Genomic DNA, 15895 nt, shown 5'->3' with positions numbered 1-15895 from the left:
TGACGTCCTAAAATTGAATACAAAAGTATTAATAGTCTAATTTGATCTAGTTCATCATGTCTATGTAATGTTAAACTTGATTTAATTTTCAATTCCTCCAGGGTTAAAAGAAAAAGTCAGAATAAAACAAAAAACACCCAAGAGAACAGTTTTCCCATGTCAAGGGAGTTAAGGTCACTATCCTAAGCAAGGTGGGATTCCTTAATAGAATTTTTTGACCAGGTCCCAGGAGGCTACAGGAGGCCAAGGATCTACCATAATTCTGCCTCAGTCACTATCTTGAATCTGAGCAATTTTTATAGTTGCTGTCACAACCTTAATCCATTACTCAGATTTAGGTTAGTTTTTCTAGATCCAAGTTATACCATGATCTAATTCTTCATTTGATTGCCTGCATCTCCACTGAGACTGCAGGGAATTTCTCTCTGACTTGAGTGAATTCTGCATTTCTCAGTGGTCTTCAAACATTTTTACAGCCTGCCCACTTTAATGTCTTACAGCAAAGTAATGTCAGACGTATTAACAAAACCCTGTGAACCCTCACCTATATTAATAAGTATCTCATGGTATGATTGTGAAAATTAATCAAGAAAAAGGTTTTAGAGTGTGGACCACACTGCTTGGTCCGTACAGAGTACAGAATAAATGTAAGTTGCTGCTTTTTAACAAGTGTTATTCTCTATTTAATCTTACCATTCCAATATCTACACCTGGGAGATACAGATACTTGCAAGAAATATTTTTAAATATGTTTTGGAAAATTTCATTAGTTATGACCCCAGTATTATTTCCCATTATTATTTTGACTTTTGAGAAACTGTACAATAAAGGAGTGAAAGAACACGTCAAACAATTTCTATGCTATAAATCCTGCCCAGTGAAATGTAAGTGTGGTTTCTGGAAAGCTTATATAATTTAGTGGGTTTTACCTTTGGTAAATATCTTGCCTTTTACTGGCTTCTAGAGCTTCTTTCAATTGACTCTCAGAAAGCAAGCCATCAACCTACAATAAACAGAGACTGTTAGATTATATTGCTAAATACTGTATGACCTCAGGAAATAAAATTTTAATTCTTTGTTCTCAAGATTTCACAATGAACACTTTTAAACATATAATGAAGTTGAAAAAATTTCACAGTGACTCCCCATATACCCCTACCTAGATTCTACCATTAATATTTTACTATACCTTTTGATCAATCCATCTAATTTTTTAATGTATTTGAAAGCAAATTGCAGTCATGAATACACTGCCTCATAAATGATGTACCACAGGTATCGCTAACTAGAGTTCAAGGTTTGGTATAAAACTTACATATAAAATCTTAAATATACATTTGCTGAGTTTTGGCAAATGCATACACTCAGGTAACTCTAACCCCTATCAATACACAGAAAATTACCATTACCCCAGAAAGTTCTCAGAAAGGATGTATTCTCTTGTGTCACCCTTTCACACGGCGTGTTTTTGAGATACTGCCATATTGTATCATTAGTTTATTCCGTTGTTGCTCAATAGTATTGTATGAATATGCCACAAGTTTGCTTATCCTCATTCTTCTACCTTACACCTTGACTTAGTATTTTCTCAACACCTTGTGTACCTTTGCCAATGTACCCACAAAAGAGGCACAGATTTCTTTCGGGTTCTTTTCTAAAGATGACGCGGGGAAGGCAACGTGGATGCAAGAAGAGAACTTCAAATTCACTAGCTTCTTCTCTCCTCCTCCTATTTTGCATCTAAGTGTTAGTTACAAAATGAATAGCTGGTGACAGAGTCAGTGCTAACAGGCATGACCCAGATGGGCTCTTGATTACTTGTCCATGGACATCAAGTTGGAAATCGGTTCATGCTTTGCTTCAGGTGTCCTCTGTGGAGACAGATCTTCCCTATCAAAGAGTCCTTCCCAGACACTCAGGCTATCAGAAGACTCCTGAGCTAAGTCTTCTCTAGGGTCACTAATCTTTGTAATTGTTTTGTTTGGTCTTTGTTTTAGTAATAATTTTTTGTAATCTACTTCTGAAACTTTCCTGGTTCTCCCGACACCTCACTAAATTTAAAATCAGATACAGAAACATAGTAAGCATCTAGCCAGGGCTCAGTTTAGTCAAAGCCTCATCAAGTTTTATTTCCACCAGAAGAGCATGTTGTTTTTATTGTACGACTGTAAGTCCAAAAGTCACTTATATCCATCAAATCTTTTGTCCTTTTTTAAATTTTAATTTTTTAAAGCTCATTTATTTATTTCGAGAGAGCGAGAGCAGGGGTGGGGCAGAGACAGAAGGAGAGAGAATCCCAAGCAGGCTTCGCACTGTCAGCGCAGAGCCCCATGTGGGGCTTGATCTCACGAAGTATGAGATCATGACCTGAGCCCAAAACCAAGAGTCAGATGGTTAACCAACTGAGCCACCCAGGCACCCCTCTTTTGTACTTTTTAAATGGGAGTCCACAACTGGACCAAATATGAGCACTCAGTAAATCTCTTATCTGTCAAAGATTAGAAAATAATTATATTCAGTAACAGATCAAATGAAAAAAAAGTAAAATTATCAAAGCAAAATAAGAATTTTAGAAAATAAATTAACAAACTATTAATTACTACTTACTTTTTTTCTTATTTTTTCAACGTTTATTTATTTTTGGGACAGAGAGAGACAGAGCATGAACGGGGGAGGGGCAGAGAGAGAGGGAGACACAGAATCGGAAACAGGCTCCAGGCTCTGAGCCATCAGCCCAGAGCCCGACACGGGGCTCGAACTCACGGGCTGTGAGATCGTGACCTGGCTGAAGTCGGACGCTTAACCGACTGCGCCACCCAGGCGCCCCACTTTTTTTCTTATTTTTTAAAGTTATGCACATTTGGTGTAAAAATTATGAAAATATCAAAAAGTATGAAGAGAAACAAAGACAGGGGAGGGGCAGAAAGAGAGAGAGAATCCCAAGCAGGCTCTGCACTGTCAGCTCAGAGCCCTATGTGAGGCTTGAACTCACAAACCATGAGATCATGACCTGAGTGGAAATCAAGAGTAGGATGCTTAACTGACTGAGCCACCCAGATGGCCCTTCTTCAATCTTTTTTCTATATGTATTATACTTAAAATAATTTTACTGAAATACTGTATATTCAATTTTATTTTTGACATTTTTTCTAACTTGACATTTTATCACAAATATTCTAACACACTAAAATCTTTTAACAAAATTTTAATCATACTATTTTATCCCATCATAAGTTATTTACCCATTCCCCTATTACTGATCATTTAAGTGACATCCAGTCTAAGGAAAACCGTGATGGACACTTTTATACATCAATTTCTGTCCCAATCTTTTTATTATTATGTATGACAAATCCCTGGAAATGTAATTTCCCAGCCTAGGAGCATGAATATTTGCTACATCTTGTCAAATTGCTTTCCAGAAATGTCGTACTTTATACTGTAGAGCAGTGTATATAAGTGCCTGTTTCATCACACCCTCCCCAGTACTGACTATTGTGATTTTTAAAAAAATCTTTGTGATATTTTATTTACAGTTACTTTATTTTTTAAGTTAACTTTTCTCATGTTTATGGCTTCCCTGTATTTCTTCTTCAGTTCATGTCCTTCACTCATTTGTCGGAACCTAATATTTTCCTTACATATTAGGTCTATTCTTTAACATCTATTTCGTTTCGAGTTCATGTGACGCAAAAACGGCTTCCACTGGAAAAAGGCTCAAAGGTAAGGAGGCATGGAGAGTGGAGGAAAGCGATGGGCGCAGAGATACTTGGAAATGGTTATTGTTAAGTTTAACTTTGGAAGCGAGGTTGGTTAAGGGAGTTACTATGTTGGAGAGTGGTTAAGGGAGTTATTAGGCTGGAGACTGAGATGTGAGGGGCAGGGGTAAGGCGCTTAGTCGATGGTCAAGATTTTCGGGAGGTTCAGCTTCCGGGGGTTGGACTAGGAGCAAGAGGGGTTAGAATCGGGGTTTCGCTTCAGGATGTTGGGGTGGAGGAGGGAGCGCTACAACTCGGGAAAGTAAGTGGGTTGGGGTAGGCTGCCAGGATTAAGGTACACCCCAGATCTCGCCCGCCACTAGAACCCAGGCTGTCTCGTGATGCCCAGGCCCCCGGCTGGACAGCCAGACGCTACCTGTAGCTTCAGTTCCTGAGTGCGGCGCTGCAGGGCCTGCAGAGGATTACGCGGCCGCCTAGCCAGCATCTCCCTCGCCTCTGCTCCGGGCGCCCTCCCGGTCGTCAGGGAAACCACGGCGGCGGGTGGGCCCGTGACGCAATCACGGCGCGCCCGCCTCTCAGCCCTGGAACCCGCAGGCGAGTGGAGGAGGGAGGGGGAGGTCGTGCCCTGTCGCAGTAGCCACCCCTCCGCGCCGCAGGTCCTGGGCTCTCAGGTCAGGCCCACTGCCGAGTAGTTTTCTTTTGCCGGCCAGTTCCACAGGACGTGGGTGGAGGTGGGGGAGAATGCGCCACGGCGTCGGAAACTACATGTCCCACAATACCTCAGTGTTACCACGCCAATGCTGTTGGGGGTGTCGGTGTAACGGCATTTGTTCTCTCATAATCAGTTTTGCTGAACTAATCTTAAGGTATAATTTAAGCGTCATAAACTCTTAACAGCAAGGGTAGCTTTCCTATGTGGCCTACACTGTCACATCAAAGGACAGGTTTTATATTCTTCGCCGTTTGGGGCGTTGCTGGTTTCATTTCACTTTAGTGTTGCACGTTATCACGTTGTCCATCCTGAGTTCTGTGAGGATGGTGATTTTGTCTGTCCTACAGCAGGTATGCGAGCAAATAATTATGATCTCCATTTTACTCCTCCTCTCAGAGAGATTGTAATAACATTTCCCCAGATGGTTCTGAATCCTTTAAGTCCAGTTCCCAAACTTTGCACTAACTACACCGAGTAAAAATAATGATATGAGCTCACTTTGCAAAGGATGAACTTCACTAATATAAATGAATGCTCTTCTGTACGACGAACAAGTTGATTCCACAGGTCCAGCTACTATGCTACTTATTTGTGTACTTTTTTCTTCAAATATACTTAGAGAGAAATGACAAGTGCCCACCCACCTCACTGAATTTTCACATTGAACCCACCTTCAGGTAACATCACCCATATAAGGATGCAGAGCATTACCAGAACCCTAGGTAGTTCTCCCTTCCTAATCCCGACCCACCTCCACTGCCTATGTCCAAAGTAAACACTATACTAACTTGTAACAAAAACTTGTTTTGCCTCTTTTGAACTGTCCAGTGTAATCATGCATTGTGGACTGGCATCCTGGTGGGCTTTTTTCACTCAACATGTTATTTGTGAGATGCATCTGTATCATCATGTGTAGTTGTAATTTGTTCAGTTCTTTTGCTCTCTGGTATTTTATTGTGTGATACTCCTAATATACTCATTCATTCCACTGTTGCTGGACATGTGGGTAGTTTCCAGTTTAGGGCTATTACAAACAATGCTATTACATACATATATACATAGTACAAACAAGTATACAGTGCTGGGCCACAGGGCATGCTTTATGTTCAGCTTTAGTAGATACTGCCTATTTTCCCAAAGTTGTACTAATTTACTCCATACCTATATGAGTTGTTGTTCTTCATATCTTGACAATAATTTGGTATGATCTGCTTTTTTGTAGCTCATGTCTTTAGTTTGAGTTAACTTCTGCATTATGGCTCATGATACTTAAAAATTCACATAAATAGCCCAATGTAGTATCTTCATTAAAAAGATTTGTAACAGTTGGGAATGCAAGCTGGTGCAGCCACTCTGGGAAACAGTATGGAGGTTCCTCAAAAAACTAAAAATGGAACTACCCTACAACCCAGCAATTGCACTACTAGGCATTTATCCACGGGATACAGGTGTGCTGTTTCGCAGGGACACATGCACCCCCGTGTTTATAGGAGCACTATCAACAATAGCCAAAGTATGGAAAGAGCCCAAATGTCCATCGATGGATGAATGGATAAAGAAGTTGTGGTATACACACACACACACACACACACACACACACACACAATGGAGTATTACTCAGCAATCAAAAAGAATGACATCTCGGGGCACCTGGGTGGCTCAGTCGGTTGAGCATCCGACTTCGGCTCAGGTCATGATCTCACGGCTGGTGAGTTCGAGCCCCACGTCGGGCTCTGTGCTGACAGCTCAGATTCTGGAGCCTGCTTCGGATTCTGTGTCTCCCTCTCTCTTTGCCCCTAACCCACTCGCATTCTCTGTCTCTCTCAAAAATAAATAAACATTAAAAAAAAAAAAAAGAATGAAATCTTGCCATTTGCAACTACGTGGTTGGGACTGGCGGGTATCATGCTAAGTGAAATGAGTCAGTCAGAGAAAAAAATCATATGATTCACTCCTATGAGGACTTTAAGAGACAAAACAGATGAACATAAGGGAAGGGAAACAAAAATAATATAAAAACAGGGAGGGGGACAACACAGAAGAGACTCATAAATATGGACAACAAACAGAGGGTTACTGGAGGGGTTGTGGGAGGGGGGATGGGCTAAATGGGTAAGGGGCACTAAGGAATCGAATCTACTCCTGAAATCATTGTTGCATTATATGCTAACTAATGTGGATGTAAATTAAAAAAAATAAAAAATTAAATTAAAAAAAAAGATTTGTAACAGTGCTCACGTGGGCAGCTCGTATACTAAAACTGAAACCGTAAGGAGATTAGTATGGCCTCTGTGCAAGGATGACAGGCAAATTCCTGAATTGTTCTATATTTAAAAACATTTTTTTAAATGTTTATTTATTTTTGAGAGAGAGAGTGAGAGACTAAGCACAAGCAGGGGAGGGGCAGAGAGAGGGAGGCATAGAATCCGAAGCAGGCTCCAGGATCTGAGCTGTCAGCACAGAGCCAGACGCAGGGCTCAAACCCGAGAACTGTGAGATCATGACCTGAGCCAAAGTTAGACGCGTAACCAACTGAGCCACCCAGGTGCCCCCTGAAGCGTTCTGTGTGAAAACAAACAAACAAAACAGGTTTATAACAACAAATGAGAAAGGAGTGCTATTGTAAGAGGTAAGCAAAATCCATCATTTATGAAATCCTTATTTAAATATGCATGTATAAATTAGAAAAAAAATATTGTAGATCAGATCTATAAGGATTTCCATATTTTAAATGGAAAAGTTACAGTCATGAATATGGTATAATTCTATGTTGGTAAAAATAAACAAACAAACCCCCTACATGTGTGTATACGTATGAGCGATGAGGAAGGATGCAAAAAAGCTGGTTACTCTTGTTCATCTCAAGTGGAAAGATGACTGATTTTATACATTTTGTACTATATTCAGAATTATAACCATTTATTCCTTTAAGTCCTGGATCAGCATCATCAACATCATCTAGGAGCTTGTTAGAAATGCATATTCTCAAAAAAGAAAAAATGCATGTTCTCAGGCCCCATCACAGACCTACAGAATCAGAACCTATGTTTTAATAATACCTCAGTGTTTCATGTGCACTTTCAATGTTGAGAAATACTATTTCAATAGTATTTAGTGTGCTATAAGGGATGAGAGTGCTCAGCTGCCTTCTTTTTCCTTAATTTACATTTCTTTTGATTTGTGATGCTCAGCATAGTCACATTAACTGTCTTTGCTTCTCTCTTGCCATTATGAAAATCAAAGTAAACTAAAACAAGAAGGGTTGGTAGTAAGGTTGCCAAAAGCAAAGCAAAGCATGACGACTATTGCTCCTGAGAACAAGCTATTTTGTAAAACTCATTATGATTTCCTTCCAACTCTGTTAAAATGAATGTTAACTTTGTATTGCTACCTTACAGGAGACACTGAAAACGTATTCAATGGCTTTTGAGAGGCTCATTATGTACAGTTAGCAGAACTAAGTAGTTAGGGACCTGCTAATAAGACCAGAGGACAGAGAAAGTTGCCTGTTCCAGGATCTTAAGACAATCCACCTCAAATAAACCTGTCAAATATTTATGAGCACCTTGGTGCAAAGCACTGGTTAGACCTGTGGTACAAGATGTTTAAGGCACTGGCCTCAAAGAGCTTATGAGCTAGGGTGGTGGACTAGAATCATGAAGCTGTACCAACTACCAAAGATTGTCGTGGAAGTGCCACCTGGCATGCAGAATTCCCTGCCAAGTGAACTGTACACATGGGATTTGAGTTCTCGAGGAAGATTACCAGTGAAAACACCCACTAGACACTTCAAAGGGTGAAGCTGGAAATAAAAGGATCAGGTAGGATAGAAATACCTTAGAAAGGGTTCTGCTTGGATGTGTCCATTAAGCCTGGGGACTGGCTTGGTAATCAAAGGGAAAGGTTGGAGCAGAGGCCCAAGGATTGAAATTTCAGGAACTTGGAAAAGGAAGCAGTAGTAAAAGTTTGGAAACGTGGGTAATTTTATGTTATTAGGGAAGTATGGCAAGAATAATTTCCAGGGAGAAACTGGCATTATCAAATACTCTGGAGGTGAAAATTAAAAATTCATAAATGGCCATTCGATAACAATGGCTCTGGAGCATGCAGAGGGCAGACTCCAGGAATTTAATGGGCAAAGCATTTAGGAAGTGATAGTGGGCCATTTTTTCTAATTAGCAAATGATGGGGCCAACCAAAGATTTTTTTCCCAAAGTCAAGATCTGTGCAGATTTGTAAAAAGAATTTGGAAAGCAGGGAGAGACTGCAGATGCTAGAAATACACTGTGTCCTAGAGAACAAGGAAGGGGGCTGAGAGATGCAGAATTCAACGGAGGCCAAAGAGGAGTCAGCCTTGGAAGGGATGTGTGCATCTCCTCTTGTGAGAAAGGAAAAGCCAAGGAGATAAAGCCTCCAAACCAGTGGTTTTGAACCACTGCTGGGCATCACAATCACTTGGCGAGCTTTAAAAATCCTAATGCTCAGGCATACCCCAAACTACATAAATGGAAATCTGTGGCATGCTGATATTTTTATGGCTCTCTAGATGATTATATTGTGCAGCCCTTTTGAAAACCACTGCCCTTCAACAGAGCTATTGAGAGGAAGAACAATGAGGGAATTCTAGCCTAATGGCCTCTATCTTCTATGTGGTTGAGAAGCAAACTGCAGGCCAGATGGGATAAGCTCTCAGAACCAACATTTTAGTCTTTGTGTTCACAGAAGGAAAATAAGAGTTGGAAGTAATAAAGCATGATGGCTCCAGTAAAATGGAACAAAAAAATAAAAAATAAAAGCTTTGTGTGGAAACTTGTTTGAATTTTCTTATGTTAATGTGCTGAGACACAAAATTAATCTTTGTAAGAATGAGCAAGGACAGTGTTATAGAAAACACCTCTTGCAAATTAAAAATAGACAAGGCCTTAGTCACTCTTGATTTTTAGATAACAGTTGGAATTTATCACTAAGCTCTAGTCAAGAGCGGTTTTCCTTTAATGTATATAACATAGTAACACATAAATGAAGTGTTTACCAATAAAAATTGGAGTATGTTGTCACTCTCATAAGTGCAAAAGTCTTACATACATCATCCTTAACTCAGTTATGTTTACACAGTCCCTTGCTTTACTGCACAAAGTTGGGCAAAAGGACTCCGAATGGTCCCTGGGCCAACTCTCCTTTGCAGTTGTACCAAGGAATTGCCATATATTCCTTAAAAAAGATTATCTGCTCAAAACACTAACAGATGAGTTTTGAGAATCCCGATCTTTTGATGCAGTGAACTGCTTGCCAGGCAAGATACTCCTTTTCCTTGTGATAAAAGATTCAAAGAGGTTTAAGAATTTTTTTTATTTTGAAAATAAAATTGACTCATAAAGTGCAAGGAGAAATTAGATCTGTCCAGTGTTCTGTATCCATCTTCGACAAACTGCTGGAAACAGAAGAGAAAAACAATTAGAAATATATAATCGTTAACTTAAAATTATTGTCTTGTGGAGTTCTTGTGGAGTTAAACTATGAACTATGAGATCTGATGTTACAGATAAGAAAATTTGCATAGCTCTGATGAAAAAGCTACCACTAGATGCAAGGCTCCTAACTTCCAGGCCAGTGCTCTTTCCACTTTACCAGGCTGCTAAGAACCAAAGAATTCAGACTGGAGATTACAAAACATGAATGCAAAGATATACCAAGATCTACCAAGGATACTATCGAAAAGAATGACATGGGGGAAAGGAGGTGGCCGGCATACCCCCACGATCGTTTTCTTTTTTCCTTTCCTTCTTTCCAGTATCTTACTTCCCAGAAGTTTAATGTCAAGGTGCAACGATACTGCACGTGGTAAGGCATGCCCACTAAAGGCAAGCAGTGAACTGAATTACGACACCACAGTGTACTTTTTTGGGGGGAAAAGAAAACCTCCTCCCTCTGGTGTCTGTGGGAGAGAGTCACCTCCTATAAGGTATCCACAGGCGCTCCTGCCCCACGATATCCGCCCGTCCCCGACATCTCCGCTTAGTGTCCGTACCGTCAGTACCGCTCACCGACTCCATCAAGAGCAAGGCGCTGCAGAGTATGTACGGAGACCGTAGGTCACGTGTCGGAGCCCCGCCGGAGGCCCCGCCAGCGCAAGGCGAGGTGGGCGCGCGGGCGCGCGCGGGGTCTCAGGCCAAGTCCAGCTTCTTCTGAGTCACCGCCAGCTTGTCCTGCAGCCTCCGCTTCCTCCAGTCCAGGTAGCGCCTCCGCAGCCGGTTCGCCTGCCAGCCCACGAGCACTCCAGACGCGAAGGCCACCAGCACAGACAGCTGCAGCGTCCGCTCGGACACGTTCGCCATGACAGCCGGCGGCGTGCAGCCTGACCTACGGCGCGGCGGCGGGGTCAAACGCGCGGAGCGCAGGGTGGTGCGTGCGCAGCGCGCCCTGCGGCGCCTTCGCTCAAAACTCACGACTTCTGGCTCGCCTTCTCTGGTTTGTCCGGCCTGTGGGTGTCCCCTCCTTACCTCCTCGGGCCTTCTACGGTAGTTATTGTTTGGCGTTAGTCAGATAAGTCAGATATTGTCTTGCCTTATTAGCTAACTTTGATGGTGTGTCTTTCCAAACTTACTGTAAGCCCAACACCTCTTTGTATTTTCTCTAGGCGGGGGAATGCGAGTCGCATAGGTAACTCTCAACTGGTAACGCATTAAAAAAGAAAAAAGAAAAAGAAAGAGATGTAAATTATTTTAATAGTATGATTTGTTTAGCCCAATATATACAGGATGTTATCATTTCAACCTGTAATCAACATAAAAATTATTAATGAGATATTTTTTGTACTCAGTCTTTGAAATTTGATGTAGATGTTGTAATTAACAGCGCATCTCAATTTGAACGCTAAAGTTTCAGGGGAAATACTTGGTCAGTATCCAGATTTCATAAAAGTTAGTTGAAAAAGATATATAGACTCAGGTTTTCCAAAGACATAAAAATTTCTCCAATAACCGAGTTGAGTATCAGTTTTTAAATTTAATTAAACATTAAAAAAAATGTTTATTTATTTTTGAGAGAGAGTGAGCACAAGCTGGGGAAGGATAGAGAGAGAGAGACACAGAATCTGAAGCAGGCTCCAGGCTCTGAGCTTTTAGCACAGAGCCCATAGTGGAGCTCAAACCCATAAACTATGAGATCATGACCTGAGCCGAAGTCGGATGCTTAACTGACTGGACCACCCAGAGGCCCCTAAATTCATTAAATTTTTAAAGAAGTTCAAAGTTCACTTCTTCTGTCACACTAGTCACATAGGTATTGGACAGTGAGTTCTAGAGGGCCCTGCTATGCCAGAACTAATAGTGGGTCAGAATTGCTGGCATGGTGAAAAAATTCTAACGATAGAAGTCATTCTGATGGACAGACCTTAAGGTGACCCCCAATGCCTTTGTGTAATTTCTTCTCAAGTGTGGGACCTGTGACTTCCTTCTACCTAACAGAATAAAGCAAAGGTGCTGGGATGTCACTCCTGGGATTCCTTTATGGTGTATAACACTTCTTTTTAACAGACTGATGACTCTCCTTACCAGCTTGATGATGAATGTGAACATGTTGAAGAAGCTCATATAGCAAAGGACTGCAGGTGGCCTCTAGGAACATCAGGATGCCCCCAGCCCACAGCTGGCAAGAAGATGGAGACTTCAGTTGTACAGCCCAAGGAAATTAACCGCCCTGTCAACCTGAATAAGCTTGGAAGCAGGATCTTCCCCGGTTCCACCCCCAAAGTAAGAACACACCCTGGCTGACATCTTGATTGTAGACTTTTCGAGACCCCAACAGAGGACCCATGTGGCTGGGCTCCTAACCCATGGACAGTTGATATTATAAATGTGTGTTGTTTTAAGTCGCTAGGTTTGGGGCAATTTGTTACACAGCAATAGAAAACTAATGCGGTCAGGAAAGGGAGACCAGCCCGTGGAGCCTGAACTCATTAGATTGGGGCCGGACTGACCTCACGTCTCTATTGATAACCAGCAAGGGGACTTTCATACCTGAGGCAGAACACATCTTGGCAGAGAGATGTTAAAGACAGTATTGGGTCCAGTGTGAACTCACATCTGCCATGCTTAATGTTCATTTATTTGGCAAATATGTATGGAATGCTGCAGGAGGCATTGGGAATGTGGAAGTGGCTACAGCACGACTTCCCTCAGACAGCTTAGTGCAGGGTGAAAGATGGGGAAAAAATTAAGACACATTATGATGAATTGGAATATTTAATAAGTATGTAGCTGAGACTTAAAAAAAGAAAACCTTCAGAAAGACTCTTTCTCTTTATAGTCCATCCAATCTGTCAACCAGTTCTGTTGGTCATATTTTCAAAATATGACCAACATATTTTGGTCATCTCCTACCTGAGTTACTGCAATAGCCCTCATCAGGTTTCTGTGCTTCTGTTGCTTTCCACCACATTCTATTCTCAGTGAAAGAGCCAGAGCGAACCTTGGAGATCAGAAGTCGGATCATCTCCCTCTTCTGCTCAAACCGTGCAGTGGCCAAAGCCCTGGCGGTGGTCCCCAGAGCTCTCTGCATGATCAGTTCCTCCCCATCCCTTCCCCATCACCCGTGTGCTCATTGTTTCTTGTGTTCGCCCGGGCATACTCCTACCTAAGAATATTCGCATGGGCAGTCCCCCTGCCTGACACGCTCTTCTCCAAGATGCCTGCATAACTAACTTCCTCACCCCTTTTAGGTTCTTGTCAACTGCCACCTTCTCAACAAGGCCTACGTGACTGTTTAAAAATCACAATCCTGGGGCGCCTGGGTGGCGCAGTCGGTTAAGCGTCCGACTTCAGCCAGGTCACGATCTCACGGTCCGTGAGTTCGAGCCCCGCGTCAGGCTCTGGGCTGATGGCTCAGAGCCTGGAGCCTGTTTCCGATTCTGTGTCTCCCTCTCTCTCTGCCCCTCCCCCGTTCATGCTCTGTCTCTCTCTGTCCCAAAAATAAATAAAAATTAAAAAAAAAAAATAAAATAAAAAAAATAAAAATCACAATCCAACCCCCCCCCCCCCCACCGCCCCGGCCCTCCTGATCTCCTTTTCCCCACTCTATTCTCCACCTCCACAGTATTTATAGCCTTCCACCTACTGTAGGATTTATAGTATCCATTTGTATTTATTATACTTATTGTTTATTGTCTGTCTCCAGCTACAGTGTAAGCTATTCAAGGGGAAGGATTTTTGTCTCAGTTGTATACTGGTGGATCTCAAGTGCCCGCAGTAGGGGCTGGCACCTAACAGTCAGTAAATATTTGGAGTGGATGACAGCAGGGAGTGGTCAGGGGAGTCTTACGGGTGTGTGGCTGAACTGAATCTTGAAAGATGGGTAGGAAAATCAGGAGAAAAGAGATTTCTCTGGATCGCAGTTTTCTTGTTGTAAAATAGTTTGGTGTGATTCAGTAGCTCTAAGATATTTTTAAACCAAGTTTTGGCAGCCTGAAGTTGTGTACTTGGGCCACTGGTATTATTGCAAATTTGAACCTCGCTTGGAATTCTTACCTCATCCCTAAGTGGCCTGTGGGCTAAAAATAAACCAGATCGTGTGCACATGTATGCTACAGCAGGCCTTGAATATGGGAAAACCTTAGGTGGATAGAGCTGGGAGAGACCGTAGAAATGCCCTTAATTTTGCAGGAGGAAACGCTGGCCAGACGGGAGAACAGAACTGCTGGGAAGAAAGCAGGGGTGTAAGGCTTTAAATCCCTCTTAAAGAGTCAGTGTGTCCCTGGCTTGAGACTGTATTTTTCCCCCAGGGTGCATTATTTCAATGGGGAATTTTTGTAGACTTGATTATGGTCAGCCAGCTTTGAGGTGATGATTACATTTGGATTCACAGGTGGAATAGTCAAGTGTAATGAGTTAATTGATTACATGACTTTTTTTTTTTAAGTTTGTTTATTTATTATTTATTTGTTTGTTTGTTTGTTTAAGAGCAGACACAAGCAGAGGAGTGGGGAAGAATCTGAGGCAGGCTCCACACTGTCAGCACAGAGCCTGATGCAGGGTTCGATCTCACAACTGTGAGATCATGACCTGAGCTGAAATCAAGAGTCAGACGCTTAACCGACTGAACCACCCAGGTACCCCTGTGTGAATGTCTTTTGAATGATACATTAACTGCCATTGTTGAGTTTGCTGTTTGAAGTGCTTGGCAAGGGAAAAGATTTTGTCATTTACAGTATTAGACCTTTATTGCTTATAAATTTATTTAAAGTATATAAATGGAATTGATTTCCTCTGCAACTCTAGGACCCTATGCAACAAAGCAGTCATTTTATACCCTAAAGCCTCCATAAAGGGTGGAACTTTGCCATGATTAACATGGCGCATTCATATCAGTAGGTCCTTGAGTTTTGGGCCCGTAGAACTCAGGCTGGGCCTGTTCCCCTGAGCCACAAGCACACAGCCCTCTGTGTCAGTTTAAACTTTTTTTTTTATTATTTATTTTTGAGACAGAGACAGAGGTTGAGTGGGGGGAGGGGCAGAGAGAAAGGGGGACACAGAATCTGAAGCAGGCTCCAGGCTCTGAGATGTCAGCACAGAGCCTGATGTGGGGCTCGAACTCACAAACCGTGAGATCATGACCTGAGCTGAAGTCAGATGCTTAACCCACTAAGCCACCCATGCGCCCCAACCCCGTGTGTCAGTTTTAACTGCCGGATCCTTTGTGTCCCATTCTCTTCCCTTGAGTTTTGGGAAGTGGGAAGAAAAATTCTTCCTGCCTCCACCAGTATACATTCTAAGAGCCTGGGACTTAGGGGAGGTAGGCATGCAAAGTAAATACACCAGATTGTGTGATTGTCAAGTGTGAATCATTTCCTCCCTGGTGTGTAAGCAAGAATGAAAGCCATGCCATGGCAAAGGCTGAGCCTTGATCCTTGTCTTTGGCAGGAGCTATAATGTGCTTCTTCAAGTCTGCCTCGGTGGTTTCTAATTCTGGAGACGTGCACAGTAGAATGGCCTCCCACAATCCTTTCAGAAAGAACAGGAAAACCCTTCTGTATTCTTCTGTAAAGAAGACACCAGCCTATCTCCTCATAATTCTGAGGTAAAATGGTCATCTATAATTCACTCATTATTCCACTAAGTATTTGCTCAGTGCATACCATATGCCAGATATTTATTGCTACATATTCCATGCTAACCAATGTCAAGGACCTACTGTCTAGGAGGAAGAATGACAACAATCAAATCTTCACACAAATAAATATAGCCTTACAAACACTGACAAGTGCTTAGATGAAAAAGTGCTGTGCACCATGCTTGCGGGAACACATTAGAGCCTAACTGGGTTTGGGAGGATGGGAGTTGTCAAGAAAGGTTTCCTATGGGCTTTGCAGTTAGGACCTGACGTGAGACACACAAGTAGGAATGGGAGGGAGAGTTCTTCTCTTGACCAGGAGGATGCACTCGTGAATGTTTGAGGCTGCAAAAGCTGA

The 15895-nt window shown here is 42.2% G+C and overlaps 2 protein-coding genes, 1 long non-coding RNA gene and 1 other non-coding gene across 10 annotated transcripts in view; 2 read left to right on the top strand and 2 right to left on the bottom strand.

The window, feature by feature from the left end:
* NPHP1 (nephrocystin 1) overlaps window positions 1-4316 on the bottom strand; it is a 60414-nt gene extending 56098 nt beyond the window's left edge. For 4 of the 6 annotated variants that reach the window (XM_045446923.1, XM_045446920.1, XM_045446924.1 and 1 more), the window contains exons 1-2: window positions 4135-4316; window positions 930-1003 (exon numbers count right to left, since the gene is read on the bottom strand). In XM_045446923.1, coding sequence (XP_045302879.1) covers window positions 930-1003; window positions 4135-4203 — 143 coding nt within the window. In that variant the 5' untranslated portion in view covers window positions 4204-4316. The remainder of the gene's footprint in view (window positions 1-929; window positions 1004-4134) is intronic. The other 2 variants (XM_045446921.1, XM_045446919.1) reach the window with 2 other exon arrangements.
* Window positions 4288-15680, top strand: LOC123581150. Of its 2 annotated transcripts, none has more exons than XR_006703642.1 (4): window positions 4288-4390; window positions 11988-12182; window positions 14388-14536; window positions 15348-15680. It is a non-coding gene; the product is annotated as an uncharacterized LOC123581150 (long non-coding RNA). The 2 variants fall into 2 exon arrangements; XR_006703643.1 differs by lacking the exon at window positions 4288-4390 and adding an exon at window positions 10805-10912.
* LOC123581748 lies at window positions 6662-6765 on the top strand. The gene has a single exon (XR_006703984.1). It is a non-coding gene; the product is annotated as a U6 spliceosomal RNA (small nuclear RNA).
* On the bottom strand, window positions 9762-10803 carry MTLN (mitoregulin). Its single transcript, XM_045446926.1, has 2 exons — window positions 10460-10803; window positions 9762-9862 (listed from the first exon to the last, which is right to left on the bottom strand). Exon 1 carries the CDS (start codon window positions 10764-10766, stop codon window positions 10596-10598), a length of 171 nt encoding a protein of 56 aa, XP_045302882.1. The 5' UTR covers window positions 10767-10803; the 3' UTR covers window positions 9762-9862; window positions 10460-10595.
* Window positions 15681-15895: the final 215 nt, after the last annotated feature.

Source organism: Leopardus geoffroyi, chromosome A3, assembly GCF_018350155.1.
Source record: "Leopardus geoffroyi isolate Oge1 chromosome A3, O.geoffroyi_Oge1_pat1.0, whole genome shotgun sequence".
Classification (NCBI taxonomy): domain Eukaryota; kingdom Metazoa; phylum Chordata; class Mammalia; order Carnivora; family Felidae; genus Leopardus; species Leopardus geoffroyi.
This window is presented reverse-complemented; position numbering and strand designations above follow the sequence as displayed.

Bases quoted from the DNA above. Each gene is read 5' to 3' on its own strand.
- MTLN (XM_045446926.1), bottom strand. From the start codon at position 10,766: ATGGCGAACGTGTCCGAGCGGACGCTGCAGCTGTCTGTGCTGGTGGCC.